We start from the raw sequence: 16,917 nt of genomic DNA, 5'->3' as shown, positions 1-16,917 counted from the left end.
GACATGGGAGAATGACCCAAAAAGAGGTGAGATAGCACAGTGGGTAGAGGACTGTACTCAGTGTCAAGAAGATTCAAATTCAAATCCTGCCTCAGACACTTACCAGTTTCATCACCTTGGACAAGTTCTTTAAACTCATTTACCTAATTTCTGCAATGTATAAAATGAAGAGAGAGTTGAACTCAATGGTCTCTCACATCTCTTCCAATCCTAAATCTGATCCTATGAATAAGTTACAAACCAAGGATCACCACATTGGACGAGTCATTCAATTCGCCTGGGATTTTTTTTTTTTTTTTAAATAATGAAGTCAGACTAGAAGGCCTTTAACATCCACTCTGGCTCTCCATCTTATGATCCCAACTCCAAATCCACTGTTCCTCATATTATATCCTGCTGCTTCTCCTAAATAAAATAAAAACATCTCAAGAATGCAGTCGACACAATCTTTGGGCAAATACAAGCATTATAGGGTATTAACTTTATCTCTAAGTACTAAGGGTATGGAGTAAAAATTGGGGAAGATTACATGGAGAGAACTTTTGAGCTGTGCCTAGAAAGATTTATATGGAAGGAGAGAGGGTTAGCAGCTAAGTAGAGAGAAGAGTAAGAACATGGAGGTGAGAAGGAATACCCAGGATATCCAATTGATTTGAGAGGGAATCAGAACCATGGTCTTCAGTCATTCATTCAGAAAGTCAAGAGCATTTATTAACCATTTGCTACAAGCCAGGAACTGTTAAGCACTGAAGATAGGAATAAAAATAGAAACTATTTCTCCTTTCAAGATTGTTACATTCTATTGGTAAAGACAATTAGAAAGTAACTAGATATATCCAAGACATATACAGAGCACATCTTAAGAGGGTAAGACTCTCACAGAATTTCTTATCAAAACAAATATTTGAAAGGCATGATATAGAACACAAAGGAAATCAATTCTATTGAAACGTGTTTCTCATTTTTTAAAAAAGAATTTCCCAGATGCTGGGTTAAGAATCTTTCAAGTTCAGCAGATGGGATGAAGGTAATAAGATATTCTCTGTCTGTGGGTCCAATTATCTATCACAATCCTATTTTAAGTGATGAACTTATTCAAATAATTTTTTAATCAATCCCTCAGTTTGCTAATTTTTTAGGTTTTAACTCCAAAAACAACATAGAGTTCTCACATCTGCTTTTAGTTTTGTTGGCTAAATGTAACTCAATGTTAGCCAATGAGCTACTGTGGGACACAAAGGGGCTGTAGCCATCCACAGGCAGTCAGTATGGTAAACTGCACAGTACTACAGGGCTCTATGTTACAAAACGTATTGGGGGAAATAGTGGCAGAAATAATCGGGAATCCTGGTTCCTTTAGTCACAATCAGTGCATTACTAAGTCATAAAGGATGCTACTAAGCTTTGGACCCAAACTTCTCTTTTGGTTGAAATTAGCTTGTGGGACAAAGAGTTATTAAGATGGGACTCAGAGATGAACAGGCAACACAATTATATAAACCTTGTTTCCATTGGAAACCAACCAAAAATCCCCATCCTTCCTTTAAAACCTATCCATCTGGACTATCAGGTGCTAACCCTTTGAAGAAATGTTCCTCTAAACTACCTGATGGGGGAACATCAGCAATTTTTCCTGAGCGATTCTCCAATAAAAGACAAATAAAAATGGGATTAGCAGCTGCCTTGTTACACTAATATCCCAGTATAACATCCTGTACCTCCCCAACGGGCCTTTGCAGGACATCTACATGGGCTCAGATTGCTCAGCAAAGTACCAACATCCTTTTGAATGGATTCCAACCTCTCTCTCACAATTTCTTCCTCTTGATCCAATCACCCATCCTCAGATATTAATTAATATTCATGCCCCACGAGACCTGAGCCTTATAATTAATTTTCCTTTCTCTTGGACTTCTCTGGCTTTCCCAGCTTACATCAGCTAATCACCAGAAAGCACACAGACCAGACACAGTTCAACTACTCCTACTTTTGCGGGCCTGGGCTAACCAAGACTGTCCACTGAGAGAGCTCCTTCTTCTCCATGACAGACCAAGCGGGAACTTTTTTTTTCTTTTTTTTGGTCCAAACCCACTAAAAAGCTTTCTAGAATAATTCCAGCTGGCTGTCATTGTTCTAGCTATAGGAGCCCCACCCTGTAGCACTCATGACTATGTGTACTAAAGAAGGGAGTCTTTCCCCCACTTTATAATTTCCCAGAGGGCCTAAAGTGGTATCCTCTACCTTCAGAATTTTCCCTAAGGACTGATAATAATGAAAAAACAGGTGGCTGAAGAGGAGGAGAAAAGACTAAGAGTATGTTTTTTGCCTTGAGCACAGTAATAAGAATAAAAAGATTCCCATCTGAGTATGTGTGAAATGCTACTGTGGGCCTACTATGTGCAAGGCACAATACTAGACACTGTTTTTTACTTTAAACTCTCTTTATAGATTCCTCAGTTCAAAATGATGGACTGCATCATCTGCTAATAAATAAGTAAATCTTTAAAACATGCCAGCACTCAGAAAATGGAAAATGTACACCTGTGCCAAAAGAGATTTTTTTTTTTTCTCCTTGTGCAGCATAAGCTAAGCCAGCCTACTGGACAGGTACCAAATCAACCAATATTCTCTCCTAGCACATTCAGGATGCAGTAACTGCACAGATCACCACCCATCCTCCCGGCTCGATGCAGAATCTGCTCCTGCAATACATCAGGATAATGCAGGGCAAGTGAGGTAAAGTGAGGCACTGGTGTTGCTCCAGAATGGCAGCAGTAGGATACTGAAGGATGCACAAGGCTGCCGTGAGACTCACTTTATTAAATACTCGAGGAGGACTGGAGAGAAAGTGCTATACATTTAGGTCACTTACAAAGCCCAGAATTAGACACTGTTCTTTGTTAAGCTTTGGGGAACAGAGGGGAGATAAGGGGTATCTCCCTTTCCCCCACACACACTAATACCCTCCCTTCATTGACATAGAATGACCTCTTGATTTCCTCCTCCTAACACCCATCTCATTAACAAAGGGCTCAGGCCAGACTCTCCCATCTCTGAGAACACAGTGCTAGTGCTCTGACACAACAAAGGAAGCTGAGCCTTTTCTTTTTTAAAAATTTTGGTTTCCTTTGTCCCTAATATCTTCCAGAATAAAGGCAGTGGAGTCAGCCACTTCCCAGGTTGAATATAAAATCAATGAGCAAGCATTATTAAGTATTTATTACTGTGTGTGCCAAGTACTGGCCATAAACAAACAAAAGTCCTTGCCCTTGATGAGTTTCCATTTATTTTACAGAGCATGTAAGACAAAGGGATATGGTTGGGGGAGGAGCATTTTTAAAAGGGGGGGGACAGATTTTATGATCTCTAATTCTCCCAGTTGCTAATAGCCTTCCCCCACAGACCTCACACTTTGTTCTGCACCTCTTAAATGTCTTATTATGTGCTGTTGTGTATTACAGTTAGTCTTGTTACTCTATCAGACTATACCCTCAGTGAAGACAAAACCAGGTCTCTTTTTAGGAGGGAAGTAGGTGGCTCAATGGGTGGAAAATTGGATTGAGAGTTAAGACTTGAGTTCAAATAGTATCTCAAACACTTACTAACCATAAGTTAATGTTAGACGGGGCAAGTCAGTTAACCTGTCTGCCTCAGCTTCCTCATCTGTAAAATGGAGTAATAATAGCACTTTCCTCCCAGGAGCACTGTGAGGAGGAAATATTTTAAAGTGCTTTATAAATCTTAAAAACTCTGTGCAATTAATAGCTATTCTCACCTAGGATTTGTATCTCTCCCAGTGTATGGCATGTAGCTGACATTTAACAAATGTTAGTTGTTCTTGTGGTCTTTAAGCCCAGGGCTTGCTCAAGGTCTGAATCATTTGTTTGGAAAAAAAAAAAGGATACAGAATTTTAAGGTCAAAAGGATGACAAACAGAGGTCAACTAGACCAACCCCTCTCTGTCTTATAGAAATTCCTCTACATTGTCCTCCAATATGTAGTCGTCCTGTCCACCTGGAGACCATTTCAGTTCCACAACTATCATTCTATGATCCTTTAGAGTGGGGCAATTCACTACCTTCCTGAAACAACTCATTCCACTTTGGGATGATTATAATTAAGAAGCTTTCCCCTATGCTGAGTCTGAGTCTTCATTTCAATGAATGCATTCCCTGCTCCTGGAGCCACACAAAAGCAGGCAAAGGAGGAAGATTCTTCATGATTGTTTTGGCTACTTTCTTACACAGCCCTGACTTTATCTCCCCTTCTGTAGGGCTACCTTAGTAGGATAAGAAAGCTTCAAGAATCCTAGGAGAAATTCTATAATTTCCATTGGGGAAATGGATGTAATGAGCAAACACTAACAGAATAACTTTGATCACAAAATCTAAAAAAATACAAGGTAGGAAGGCCCTTGATGCACCAACTAAGCTGCAGTGGAGAGCTGCCAGGCAGGTGAAACAGAGCAGAGGCACCCACTACAGATAGCACGCCTTGGAAGCTGGGACAACTGCCAGGAAGGGCCCAAATATAAGAAGTTGTCCGTGTTGTAAACAGCAGGTGTTAGCAAAACCATAAAAAGTTCCAGCTCTGGGGGTCATTTCATTCCATTTCTTCACTTTTAAGAAGAGACAACTTCAACTCAGGGAGAGGTTCAAAGCCTAATTCAGGATTACAGAGTTATTGCTGGTCAGTCCTTTCAGTAAAGTCTGACTCTTCCTGACCCCATTTGAGGTTTTCCTGGTAAAAATGTTGGAATGCTTTGTCTTTTCCTTCTCCAGGTCATTTTACAGATGAAGAAATTAGGCAAACAAGTGACTTGCCAAGGATCACACTGCTAGTGTCTGAGTCTGAATTTGAACTTCTTAGCTGTCCTGGGCTCAGTTGTCTTGGGCATTAAAAGCTACATGACTTGTGCATGGTCACATAGCTAATAGGTATTGAAGTCAGCATTTGAACTCAGGTCAGTCAGTTAACTAGTCTTTTATTTACAACTCTGAGACCACATGCCTGTTCAGCAACTATCCATGTCAAGGGAAAAGATATATAGAAATATATGTACATATATAATGGTTAAATATAATATAGAGAGGATATCCCTAGAACTAAATACAGTTGATTAGTTTTACCTTGATACTATAATCATTTAACTGAACAATTAGAAAATTATCCTTTCTTCTGATAATCCTGGGGTGGATAAACAAATAGGAGCAGAAATGGCCAAAGAAAGGAGCAAAGAAATTGGATATTCCATAATCCAACTCCCAAAAATGGAGTGCCGGCATTTTCTTGACCAATTTCCTTTCAACAAATCTTCCTGGACTAGGAATCAATAAAAGGGATATCAGCAGTGGATCAGAGTGACCACTCAAAAGAGGCCTTGGTAATGGAAGCATCAGCAGTACTCTTCAGCCAGAGTCTAATTTGCTGGTTCAGGAGATATGATGATTATGAGGTCTTTGCTTGGAAGCATAGATACCTCCTAACACACCAGACAGTTTAGTTAACCTCTGTGGCTCCTAATACAAGTTAAGATTCTTTCTAGCTGAAAAAATGGTGGTCCTACAAAGATCAGGAGGAAAAGTCTCCCCTAATAATGCTAGCATAAGCCATTCTATACATATATATGTAGACAAACATATCACATACACACCAAAGCTTCCTAAAAAACCCTCCAATCCACCATTTGGTATCTCCCCAAAAAGAACATCTAGGATAATGTTCCTAGGCCTGTGCTTTGGTCATTGGTCAATCAAATAACTTAGTAGGCAGGAATCACCATAAATCAGATGATATGGTACCAAGGAAGAAACAATGGTTTTGGAGATAGAGCCTGCATTCTAATACTGCTTCTCTCACTTAATATTTTAGAAAAGTCATTGAGCCTCAGTTTCCTTATTTGTAAAATTAGGGGGCTGACCAGTTGACTTCAAGGGTTTTCTAGCTTTAAATCTATGATCCTAAGGACAACTGGGTGTTCGCAAAGTGAAAGCTTAGGTGCCCTGAAAGGGCAGGGCTAATAATCACCCCTAGGGGCTAAAAAGAGGTCTAAAGGCTTTCAAGGATTCAAGAGATTGTTTCTTAGTGACCTCCAGAATGAAGAACACTGGGAATTGTTATTATTATTAAAGTAGTATGCGAGTGTGAGCTACCTCCCCTAATCCAGAAGACACTATTTCTGTATCATTTGTGGCAATCTACATCCTGATTGTATTCCTATTTTTATTTCCTCTGCCATTATTCCCTACCAAATGTCAATCCATAATTGACTGAACATTTCTAGCCAATTTCAAAGTTTCAGTAAAATCCATTCTCTGCTTTTATGATGTTCACAACCTGGTAAGTAAATAAGACACAAACACAGACAACTTTAGTACATGTCATTGTATGATAAATGCATTGAAGGGTTTGTGAAATAATCTTTGAGGTACAAGGAGGGAATGTATTACTGACCAGAGATCAGAGAAGGGCTTCATTTCAGTCAGGTTTTAATAATAAAACAAGCCCAATGAGAATCTATCCTCATATAATTAATGGGTCATCTTCTTTCAAATGAATGAAAAAAAAAACACATTTATTAAGTGCTTACTGTGTGCTAAGCACTAAGGCTACAATATATAAGTGAGATACTCTATGTTTACATTCCATTGGGGAAGCAGCATTTATAGGGGAGCAGTGGCCAGGGAGTTTAAATAGTGCAGGGGTCCTCAAACTACGGCCCGTGGGCCAGATGCAGCAGCTGAGGATGTTTATCCCCCTCACCCAGGGCTATGAAGTTTATTTAAAGGCCCACAAAACAAAGTTTTTGTTTTTACTATAGTCCGGCCCTCCAGCAGTCTGAGGGACAGTGAACTGGCCCCCTATTTTAAAAGTTTGAGGACCCCTGGACAGGAATGATCTGTAGAGCTTTAGGGGAGCAGCTTGATACACTCTTTCCCCTAGAAATGGCCGCACTGATTTTATTATGCGCCCAGAGTGGAAAGGATCTGGGAGGAGGATGGGGAGCAGGAATAAAGAAAAGGTCAAACACATCAGTCAGGAGGGATGTCAAGATGGCTGGGACAGAAAATGAAGCATGGTCAGAGCTGGCGAGGTATGGACGGAATGCCATCTAAAGCAAATTGTGTACCTATGTCAAGCATAACTCTCCAGCTGCTTTCAAATTTCTAAGGTAGATCTGATTAAAGTCCCCAAACAAGGTCCTTAAACTTGAAGCATGTCTCTTGGTAACCACTCGACCTAGTGAGGGGCACTTTGGGGGAATTGTTGAAAAACCAACACTCTAAGAACACACAAGTATAAATAAAGTCATTATCTCCTGACATACTTCCAGTCTGTAAGTCTCTTTAAAAGATTACCATCAGTAAGCAAAAGGAAAATTCCAAGTATTATCACAGTCCATTGGCCAACTAGGGCATACCATCTATTCTAAGATAAATTTGGAAGAATTTTAGCATGTTACATTATTTCAACAAAGCAAGAAGCTAATGAGTGGTGTGTTCTCTGCAACCTCCTTAAATTTCATGTATAAATAGATATGTGTACATAAGTATATTTACACATGTTGTCAGCCCCCTCCCCAATGGAATGTAAACTCCTTGAGGGCAGGTCTATTTTTCTTATATGTTTTTATCCCCATTTCCTCATAACAAGCATTTAATAAGTGTTTGTAGGATTGATTTGTTGGATTCCACCTCGACTTTAGGAACAATTAGGACAATTAAATTTTATATATATGAATTGCTCAGGTGGGGGTTTTTTCCCTCTATTTTACCTCTCTACCTTGCACCCAAAGTCCCTTTTAAAGGACTAAAGTATGAGATAATCACATATCCTTTAATGGTACTACTATATATATATAGTAAAGGAAATTTATAATAAATAATCAGCTTAGCTGTTCAACTTTTTTTTTCAATGGCCAAATGAACGTGGACCATCCAGCTGCCTTCTAAAAAGAATGATCACTGACATCCAGAATTCCTATTCAGCAAGCTCTAATAAGAATAATTATACTTAGACGAGGCATTAATCAGTTTGGCAGATACAGGAGTTCTGATAATGAGGCTAAAATTAGTAGCAGGGAACCTCTGAAGGCCACAGCACTTCAAAAAGAGATAAGCTGAATGGATTCACCACTGGCTCTCAAGCCAGTTACCCCCTCTTTCCCACTACTGCTTTTTTGGAAGTTCTGTATTTGTTAACACTCAAGGCTCCATGTTTCTCAAAGAAGGTGTTGGGGAACCCACTATGGCTGGAGGAATGTCATATTGTCTCTATGGTGCTACTACAGAGCACAAGCTCCCGAATCTAGTCTTGTCTGATCAGTTAAAAAGCATTTCGTAAGGACTTTCTGGGTGTCAGGTACTGAGCCCAGGCTTTTCCCTACTCAATACCATAATCACTTTCTGACCAGCATCTCCATCCCACACCCAGCCTCAAATAACAAGAGGGATTGGCTACAGTCATCGTTTTATCAATGTCCAGCATACACAAAGCCCTGTGCCATGTGGGAAGGATAAAGAAGAAGGATCTGTGTCCACAAAAAGCCTATAACATAATGGGAGATAAGAGAAATAAACAATGCCCCAAACCCACCACATGGAAGTATATACCTGAGCATGGAGGAAGGAAACACTGTTGTGTGATGGGAAAAGTGATGAATCTGATTATCAGCAGGACTTGAGTCTGAATTCTAGTTCTTCCACTTTCTATCTGTAGGACTTTGATCCTAATTAGTTTCTCTGCGCCTCAGTTTCTCATCTATAAAAAAGAGCTGGACTAGATAAATTTTCAATATCCTTCCAGCCCTTATGAACTCAAGTCAATTTATCCTGGCAGAGTTACAAAAAGCTTTGTGGGGATGAGTTTTGAAGAAAAAACATAGATTGGTGGGGGAGGGAAAGGAATAGAACAAAGAATCATAGACTTAGAGCTGGCAGTAACCTTGGAGGTCACTGAGTCCAATCACTAACCCTATTTTATGTACAAAGAAATTGAGTCTCCGAAAGATGAAGTGATAATACACATACAAAAGAAGGCAAGGAGGTCTGTTTGGCCTAAGAGGGGAAAGTCTAAAGCTGGATGAAGAGGAACATAAGAGTGGTTGGGTTTGGTGAGACAGGCTGACTTCACTGTGACTAGAAAAAAAAGATAAAGTTAATAATGACTTTATGACAACATGTATGACATTTAGATAGAATTTAGAGAGCTTGAGAGCACAAAGCAAAGAGGTTATCAAAATGATGCTTTGGGAATATGCTACCTGTTGGGAGGGCTGAAAAGAACTTAAATAGAGAGGCTAAAAGGAGTAAGCCAACAGAAGGTAGTTTCAGGCTCTCTGGTGTAATCTCAGACTTCTATTTGGGGTAAAAGCTGCTGGAAATGGAAATGGAAAGGAGATTTGTGGTTTCACAGTGAAAAACAGAGGGAAAAGACCCAGACTGAAGGATCTCCCCAAATGTGCCTAATAGAATACTGGAAATCTGGGTTAAAATTCTAGTTCTGTTCCTTAATATTTGTGTGACCCTAGAAAAGTCACTTTAGATGGCAATCGGCTTTTTCACAATGAAAAAGACAAGTTTGAACCAGCTAGTCTCTAAGGTCCTTTCCAACTCTTAATCTCTCTGCTTAAGTGGGTTAAAACACCACCAATGATCCTGTGTGGCCACAGGCCAAGTCCCTTCATTTCTCGAACCCCTCTATTTTGCCATGTATAAAATAATGACAGTCACAGCACCTGCCTCCTAGGGCTTGAATGAGAGAATAAATGCAAGGTCTTATGCAAACCTGAAAGCGTGCTATGAATTGAATGATTAGGATTATTACTTCCTCTGAGCTACCAGAGAATTTTATTTCCACCTCTCGAGGAATTTATATGGTGATAGGTGTTAAAATGTACTCCTGTTTTATCCCCCTCAACTAGACTGTATGTTCTTTCATTGTGGAGACCATATTTTATTCATCTCTGCAACCTCTCCAAACTATTCTGAACACAGTTAAGTGCTCAGTAAATATCTGTTGAATCGAAATCAGAAGCTTCAACTGAGGTGAATTGAAGAATGGAGTACTGGAAAATCAGGGAAGGCACAGAAGAGAGGAAAAACAGTAATATCAGCTTACCTGTGTATGGAGCCATAGATTTACAAAGTCTTTTACATCTATTACCTCAACTGATTCTCACAACAGTCCCACGAGGCAGACAACACTGTCACATCAACGTCTTTTTACACATGAGAAAACAATTTCAGCCAAAATCACAAAATCTCACAAGTCATCTGGGTGTCGGACCCAATATGACACCAAGAAGTATATGGTGAAGTTAATACTCAAACTCACTCTAAGTTCAAAGCTCTATTTATATTACATTAACCTTAATGAACTTAAAAAAATTAAATTTCAAGTAGCAGTACAGCAATAATTACAGTGACTTCCATTTATGCACGTCTGCCTAATGTACATTACCTTTGATCCTAGTAACAACCCTGCCAAGTAGATGCTATTATTACTCCCATTTTACTGATGAGGAAAGTAAAGCTCAGAAAGGTTTGCTATTTTGCCTAGTCATAAAACTACTTTCTGATTATAGGTTCAAATGTAAGTTTCCTTCACACTATGTCTAGCACTCCAAAGGAAGTGTGTGTATGTGTGTATGTGGGAGAGGAGAATGTGTGAGATATATTTATCTATATATATACACACAGAGAGAGAATGTGTGTGTATACTGAGAAAATGTGTGTATGGATGTGATATATATAGTATGTATATATAGACAGATATACATAGAGAGACAATATATATGTCTATGTGAATGTGTGGAGAGAATGTGTGAATATGTATGATACATATAGAGGGAGAGACAGAGTAAGTTTGTGTGTATATATGTGAGAGAATGTATTTGTGAGATAGTTACATATAAATGTATATATAAATATATTTATATATCTATATATACAGAATGTGTATGTATGTGTGAGAGAATGTGTCTATGTACATGATATTTTTGTATATATAAACATATAGAGTGTATATATGAATGTGTGTATGTGTGATATTTATACAGAGAGAGTATATATGTGAGAGAGAATGTGTGTGATATATTTACATGTATATATCTATATATATATATATATATATATATATACATAGAGAATGTATGTGTATATGTGAGAATGTGTGAGAGAAGGTGTGTGTATGTGTGAAATATAGAGATAACGAGAGAGACAGAGACAAGAAAGAAAATGAGGGTGAGTGTTTGTGTTAGGGGAGCAAATGTACAGATACAGTATCTTTGGGTTTTTAAGTTTATATATTCCTTTGTGAGAAGTAAGCAAAAAGAAAAAGTAAAAATGGTCAAAAGGCCAATTGGAGATTAAGCAGAGCTTTCCAACTACTCTTAGGACATTGCTGGGTATTGTGAAGGTCACAGAAATCTAAGTTCAGAGATCAAATATGGACTTCTCTGACTTCTCCATTTCTACAATCTCAACCATTATTTGCAAAGGTCTCCCCTAAACATTGGAACATCTTCCATTCTGGGCAGTTTTTAGCAGTAGAGGTGAGACCACAATGCTAAGTATATAAACTTGAAATGGTGTCTCCAAATCCCTGCTGTTTCTTGGCTTTTTTCCTATTGGTCTGAAGGTTCTTTTTCAGCATCTTTTGCTGAATAAACATTTTTCTCTGACCCATTAGGTATAACTGCTTCCCAAAAGCTCTGTCTTAAGCCTTCTTCTCATTCCTACACCTTCCTCTGGCAAACCTCATCAGCCTCCATCAGGCTCCAGGAGTTTAATTATCACATCTACGTAAACAATTTCCAAATCAGTATACCTGCCAAATTTCAACCCTGTATCACCAACTTTGGGAGATATCACCAAATGGACGTAGCATCAAGAACTCAAAATGGCTAAAATAAGCATTCATAACATCCCTCCCCCCCCCCCCCCCCCCCCCCCCCCCCCCCCCCCCGCAAGTCCTCCCCCAAACTTCTGAATTTCTTCTCCTGAAGGCTCCACCATCCTTGCAGCCTCCTGGATTTATGCCTTGGATTCACATTGCACTCCTCTTCCTTTGCCCCACCCCATTCAATCACTTGCCAAGTCTTGTTGACCAGCTCCACATTATCTTTGGCATAAGGCTGCTTCTCACTACTCCTGGGATACAGCATTGGCTGATTCCTAGACTTAGTGAACAGGAAGAGAAGGAGGATTCAACAAAGGACACTGGGAAGGAAAGGTCAGATAGGCAGAGAACTAAGAGAGAGAAGTGATTCCAATGCACATTAAATGTGTAAACTTGCTACCTTATATCCTCTAGTGTAGTTCAAGTTCTCCGCACAACTGACCTGGATTTTTCAAATCATGGCCATCAAATCAAAAAATATTTGTCATCCACCTATTATGTGCCTAGCATTGTATTAAGTCTTAAAAACAGGAACACAAGGTTTTTCAAGGGTGAATGTTGAAAATTATCTATATGCCTATGTTTTTAAAATATAAAACTTTAATTTAAAAAAATTTTTAAAGTCCTAAATACACAAAGAAAGGTAAAAGGCAAGAAGTTCACCGTTTAATGGGGAGGGGAAGGATGTGCAAATAACTTGGTACATGGGGCAGACATGTACCAGTGTAAATTGGAGATAACCAACAGAGAGAAGATTCCAGTATGAAGAACAGACTTTTTGTAGAAGATAGGATTTTAGCTGGAACTTCCAAGAAGTCAGGGAAGGTAGCAGATAAGGAAAGAGAGAATCCCAAGCACTGAGGACAGCCAATGAAAACACACAGGCCAGTTAGGTGGTGGATAGGCTAGAGAGCTGGGCCTGGAAGAGCCAAGTTCAAATCCAGTCTCAGCTACTTACTAGCTGTGTGAACTTGAGCAAGTCATTTAACCCTGTTTGCCTCAGTTTCCTCATCTGTAAAATGAGCCGGAGAAGGAAGTGGCAAAGCTTTCCAGTTTCTTTGCTAAGAAAACCCTAAATGGGATCACAAAGAATCAGATAAGACTGAACACCTGAAGGACAACAAGAAATGAAAATACAGACTTGGCAGATTTAATGTATTGTTTAAGGAACAGAAATGAGGTCAGTGTTACTGGATCATAGAGTCTATGGAATGGAGTAAGGTGTAAAAGGGTTGGAAAAGGAAGGGGGGGGGCAGGTTATGAAGGGCTTTGGATGACAAGAGGATTTTAGAATGGTTCCTGGAGTGACTGGAGTTTTTTTTAGTAAGAAAAGTGATGTGCACACTCTAGGAAGATCACTTTGATAACGGATTGGAATGAAGAAAAGATATGAGCCAGGAAGATCAACCAGTGGCTATCTAGTGATAATAGTATATGCACGAGGTGATTAGGGTCTGTACAAAGGTAATGAGGGTATCAAAAGAAAAAAAGGAGTATATATGAGAGATGGTATAAAATTAGAATTTACAGAGCTTGGTGACTGATAGGATATGGTGAAGGGGGAAGAGTGGGATAATTCTGGTGCTCTCCACAGCATTCTTCTGCTTCTAGAATCTCCCTCTATTTCAATCCAGCCTCTATACAGCTACCTAAGATAACTGTCATTCCTCTACTCAAAAATCTTGTATGACTCCCTGTTTGATTCTAGCATTCATATGAACTCAGTCTAGCTTTTTAAGCCCTTCTCAATCTGGCTTCCACCGAGTTTCCAGTTTTATTTCACATTACTACCCTCATATATTCTACTCCAAAGTAGTCCCTAGAAATGACATTTCATTTCCTGTCTCTGACTGTGCCTTTGTTCAAGTGGTCCCCATGTCTGGAATGCCCTCCCTAACTATCCTTCAAAGAACAACTCAGGAACCTTCTCCTACATGAGGCCTTTCCCAGTCCCCTCAATTGTTAGCCCTCTTTCTTGAAACTTTTCTTTTACTTTGTTTCCAATGTACAATTCCTTTGTATTGTATACACCACACACCTGGGTCAGCTTCCTGAGGGTAAGGATACATCCATAGCAATAAATGTACAACTGAATCAAGACTTGATTAAGATTTCTATTGAGATCTCTACTGAAATCGAGATTTGGAAGAGAGAAGAGATGAAACTTAGAGGGGGCAATCTGGGAGTGTTCTACTTATAGGTGGTAATTGAAACCATGTGACTGGGTGAGTTTCCTCAGGGAAGGCACTGGAAGGCTCAAGCTTACGTGAAAGGGGAAAACATTTGACTTGCAGCTTCAGTCCAGCTCCTCTCACTCTCTTATTTTAACCTCATTTTGGCACCAGAGCTGAGCTACTGAGAAGGGAAGAGAAGCTAAAGGGGAGGAACACAGTCAGTTTAGGTGGTGGAACTTAAAAACAGGCTATGTACGTCAGGAGGGGAATCCATAGGGAGTCTCTTGCTTTTAAGTCGCCCAGAAGCCATTACAGAAAGGATGCATCTGGGGCTAGGTTGGTCCAGGCCCATCCACAGAGGAGAGCACTGGGCTGCTGAATAAATCTGAATCAGCTCTGTACATGGGACCAAAGGTTTTAAAGAAGCCTTAAAGATCTTAAGAGTCCAACTCCTTCATTTACAGATAGGCAGTTGAAGGTAGAAGGGCACTGATTAGGCCAGTTTTAGAAAATACAGTATTTCAACATAGATTTCAAGATTCCAAATCTAATATTCTTTCCCAAACTCAGGCGAGAAGCCAGGTGTCCAATCATCAGTCCACAAAACTAGTTTTCTATGATTTGTCTTTGTTTGTATCCCCAGCGTTTAGCAAAGTGACCTTGTGCAGGAGAAGCCCATAATAAATGCTCCATGACTTATGTCCAGGAGTCCCCAAGCATCTGACAGGCTCAGACTTTGGCAGTAACCCATGCTTATGTGTCCATGCCTACGATGTATGCAAATTAGAGAAAGAAACTGCAGGAGTTTGAAGACTGGACTGTGGAGGTGGAAGGGCGTTGGGGGGAGGGCCGTCGGTAAATAGTACAGAAACCAGTGCCCTCAGGCTCTTTCGAAGGACCTTCGGTTAGGGAGGCAGCAGCAGCTCCAGTAACAAGTAAAAGTTAAAGAAAGACTCAGGCAGGAGTGCCGTCATCCACCACTTGAACAAAGCAAGGAGAAAGTGCACCACGATAGTAAAACTGCAGCTCCCGCGCACCCCGATCGGTCACCTTTAAAGGGGAAAGTTTGTGGGGTGCTCTTTCCTGGAAGGAAACCCAAGCTTTGCGCGGGGCTGCTCGGTGGTTGGAGGTTTTTTGGTGGGGGTAGCTGGTGGTTACTGAGGCTGCAGCAGGAGCAGATCGAAGGAGAACATTTCCGCTTTGGAGCTAGGGATCGGGGTTCTCGGGGTGGGGGTGGAAGGGGGAGGGGGGGGCGGACCGGCGGGCAGCCAGCCTCCCGGCCGAGACGTTCAAGGTGAAGGAAGCAGCGTCCTGGTTCCCCCGCCTGCCAACAGGTAGAGCTGGAGCAGCCCAGGCAGGCAGCCGCCACTCCCCCCACAGCCTAAGCCCTGGCTCTGAATCTGGGCACGGGAGGGCTTGGCCTTCTGGTTGGGCATCGGGTGGATTGCAAGCCTGAAGCTGGGCTGGGCTCGTCTGGGGGCAAGGGAGTTACAGCACTACCGATAGCTAGCAATTACTGCCCTCCCCGCCCCCAACCAAAGGGCTCCCCGGATCCGGGCGATCAAGCGCTGGACAAAACGCCGGTTAAGTGGGCGGGCGCCCCCAAGCCAGGCTCCGCTCGGCTTCTCGCGGGCCCCAGCTCGAGGCTGTCCCGGGCGCCGGGCAGGGACGGGGGGCGGGGGTAAAGGGGCCGGAGCCCGGGGCTGGCCCAGGCCGCACGCTGGGGGGAGGGACACCCCCTCAGTCCGCCCATCGCCTCCGCTCCCCTCCCACCGTCGCGGGGGCCCCCGGCTCACAGCCCTCCGGCGCCTGGCATCACGCCCCCTCCCCCCAATTCGGCCGGGGCCCCAGCCCGGACTCACCGAGGGTCAGGAGCGCCAGCAGCAGCGGCCTCTCCCCAGAGTGGCCCATGCTGGCTGGCGGCGCGGGAGGAACTCCCCTTTCCTTTCTCCTCCGCCTTGCCTCGCCTCGCCTCTGCCTCCTGCTCCCGCAGCTCCGGAGTCAGCGCTCCTGCACCCGAGGGAAGGGGGCGGCGCGCCCGCCCCGCGCCGACTCCACTCCTGCGCCTGCTCCCGCCGAAGGGCTTCCCCAAGCAAGCGAGCGAGCGAGCCCCTTCAGTTCGCGCGCAAGAGCGGCCGTGCAGTCCTTCTCTCTCTCCCTCCCTCTTTCCCCTCTTCCTTCCTTCCCTTTCTTTGGGAGCCGGCGGGGAGCCGGGCGCTGGAGCTGGCCGCGGCTACAGTGTGCAGCCCCGACCGCTTCCCGAAAGCAAAACGAAAGGACCGCAGCCCTTGCCAGCCCGCCCGCCCGCGCCTCCCATCCGGCTCTTTGCCAGCAACAAACACAAACTTTCCCAAGCCCCTCCCCACTTCAGGTAACGGGGAGGAAGCGCGGCGCTCTGGAGATCTCTGGGTGCTGCCCGCTTAAAGGGGAGGAGAACGTCCAGACCCCCACCCTCGTGCCCCCGTGCCAAACCTCCTCCGACCTTTAAAAGTTGGGAAAGGCACAAGATATTTTCTAGGAACAAATAACTCCCCAGGAATCTCCCCCAATCAAGGCGCAACTCTCTCCCTTCTCGCGAAATTCCGCGTCTGTTCCCAAAAAGTCACCCCCCCCTACAGAAAACCCACAACTTAACTTTCCACAAATCCGCTCGGTTCTCTACGGCAGTCAGGGCCGTGCCTGATGGGCTCTCCAGGAGGACTCCATTCCCGGATCTTCCACTTTCCCTCTTTTCTCCGGAAAGATGGAGCAGGGACACTGAGACACTGATCTGACTGGCAGCTCCCTCCCCAATGTATTAATCAAAAATACAGATTTATTAATATCACTACAATGCTTTAGG

At 42.4% G+C, this 16,917-nt stretch overlaps 1 protein-coding gene across 1 annotated transcript in view; it reads right to left on the bottom strand.

The window, feature by feature from the left end:
• Positions 1–16,355, bottom strand: part of PTGFRN (prostaglandin F2 receptor inhibitor) — a 75,285-nt gene extending 58,930 nt beyond the window's left edge. The window contains exon 1 of the mRNA XM_031967369.1: positions 15,938–16,355. Within this exon, the coding sequence (XP_031823229.1) occupies positions 15,938–15,986 (49 nt within the window). The 5' untranslated portion in view covers positions 15,987–16,355. The remainder of the gene's footprint in view (positions 1–15,937) is intronic.
• Between the last annotated feature and the right edge of the window lie 562 nt (positions 16,356–16,917).

The sequence above is a fragment of the Sarcophilus harrisii genome, chromosome 4 (genome assembly GCF_902635505.1).
Source record: "Sarcophilus harrisii chromosome 4, mSarHar1.11, whole genome shotgun sequence".
NCBI lineage: Eukaryota > Metazoa > Chordata > Mammalia > Dasyuromorphia > Dasyuridae > Sarcophilus > Sarcophilus harrisii.
This window is presented reverse-complemented; position numbering and strand designations above follow the sequence as displayed.